Source organism: Etheostoma cragini, chromosome 19 (genome assembly GCF_013103735.1).
Source record: "Etheostoma cragini isolate CJK2018 chromosome 19, CSU_Ecrag_1.0, whole genome shotgun sequence".
NCBI lineage: Eukaryota > Metazoa > Chordata > Actinopteri > Perciformes > Percidae > Etheostoma > Etheostoma cragini.
Window position 1 is genome coordinate 19031226 of NC_048425.1, and position 1493 is coordinate 19032718.

The following is a 1493-nucleotide window of genomic DNA, read 5'->3' on the forward strand; positions in this document are numbered from 1 at the left end:
GAGAAGGGGGATGGAGGGAGAGGTTCGGATGGGAGGGATTTAGGTGAGTGGAGAGGGGTGGGCCAAGGAATGGGTGGGCCTTTCGTATGTCAGGTGACCTTTGAACCGCCAATGGCATGGCCAGATGGGAAGCTTCAGTGCGAGGAGGCAGGGCGCCCCCGTTGCTCCTCTTTTGGAGATGCTTCTCTCTTTCTTCGTCCTGCCTTCCCATGTTTTCCACTGTACCTCTGACCTTTTCCTCCCCTCTGCCTCTCGTTAACAGACCCACCCACGCCCCCTCCTCCCTCCCTTCATCGTTTCCTGCGTCGGCTGGGAGGAAAGCGATGGCGGCAGGAGGAGAGGAAGACGTGACATGGGTCATGTCAGTGTACAGGCGGAGAACTCGGTCGATGACCCGAGCCACGGCGCTGCCCAACTCCAGCTTCAGGGCCTGGGCAAACTTCTTCCCCCCCTCCTCGCCCTCGTCTTCTATCCCTCCATGCCAATCTCCACAATCCAACCACAACCCGGCTCCCTCTATCACACTCTCCAAGTGCAACCCTCCTCCACTTCCTCTCTCTCCTCTGTCTTTTTGCTTCTCTTCTCTCTGTCTGTGGAAGTTGTCAAAAGGTGAAACAGAAAGAAGGGAGAAAGTTTCCTTTTCCATCTCTCCACCATCCTCTTCATCGTACATCCCTTCTCTTATGTCCTCCTCCTCCTCCATCATCCCAGCATCTCCTTCTCCTCCATCTCCTCCTCTGTTTCTACACTTCCTTGTCTTCTCATCCTCCTCTGCCATGTGCTTTTCCCCAAAAGCCCTGCATACTTTCTCCTGCAGGGCCTGCAGTCTCTCTCTTGCCTCCTCCAGCTGTTCTTTCAGCACCTCCCTCTCTTTTCTCTTCCCCTCCCTCTCTCCCTCGCGCCTCCTGCCTCCCTCCTCTGCCTCTTCTTCTCTTGGTCGGCTCTCCAGCTTCATCCTCTTCACTTTCAAGACGTCTTGACTCCACTCGGCCACGAGGGCGGCATCGCTGTGCCTCTTCTTAACCCCCAACAAGCTGTCCTCTTCTTTCATCATTCCTTCCTCTCCTCCTTCCATCCCTCGCTCCATTTGTCCTTTTCTCTCTCCCCTGTCCTCCAGATTTCTGTCTTCCAGGTGTGGGCTCAGGGTTGTGTTGAGTTGCCCTCCAATCCTCCTGGGGGCTCCACCTGGCTGGAGGAGGTGGTGGATGAGGGGGAAGCCAGGGGGTCGAAAGGCAGGAGCAGGGCGACCTCCACTGGGCTGAGGATGATCTCCAAGGACGTCCGTAGAGCTGGGAGGGGGGGCAAATGGGTGCATCTGGGGGGCAGGGTCATCGAAAAGATCTCGGGGGGAATCCATCCCTGGAGAGAGACACAGATGAGGAGAGAGAGGCATAGAGGAGGAAAGAGAGAGACACAGAGGAGGAGAGAGAGGCATAGAGGAGGAAAGAGAGAGACACAGAGGAGGAGAGAGAGACAGAGAGGAGGAGAGAGAG

General features: G+C 56.5%; 1 protein-coding gene across 1 annotated transcript; it reads right to left on the bottom strand.

Annotated features, from left to right (window-relative positions):
• Positions 1 to 4: 4 nt before the first annotated feature.
• Positions 5 to 1377, bottom strand: LOC117962235 (the record flags this gene model as incomplete). Its single annotated transcript, XM_034901403.1, has 1 exon — positions 5 to 1377. A coding segment is annotated over exon 1 (1353 nt), but the record flags the coding sequence as incomplete, so codon positions are not given.
• Positions 1378 to 1493: the final 116 nt, after the last annotated feature.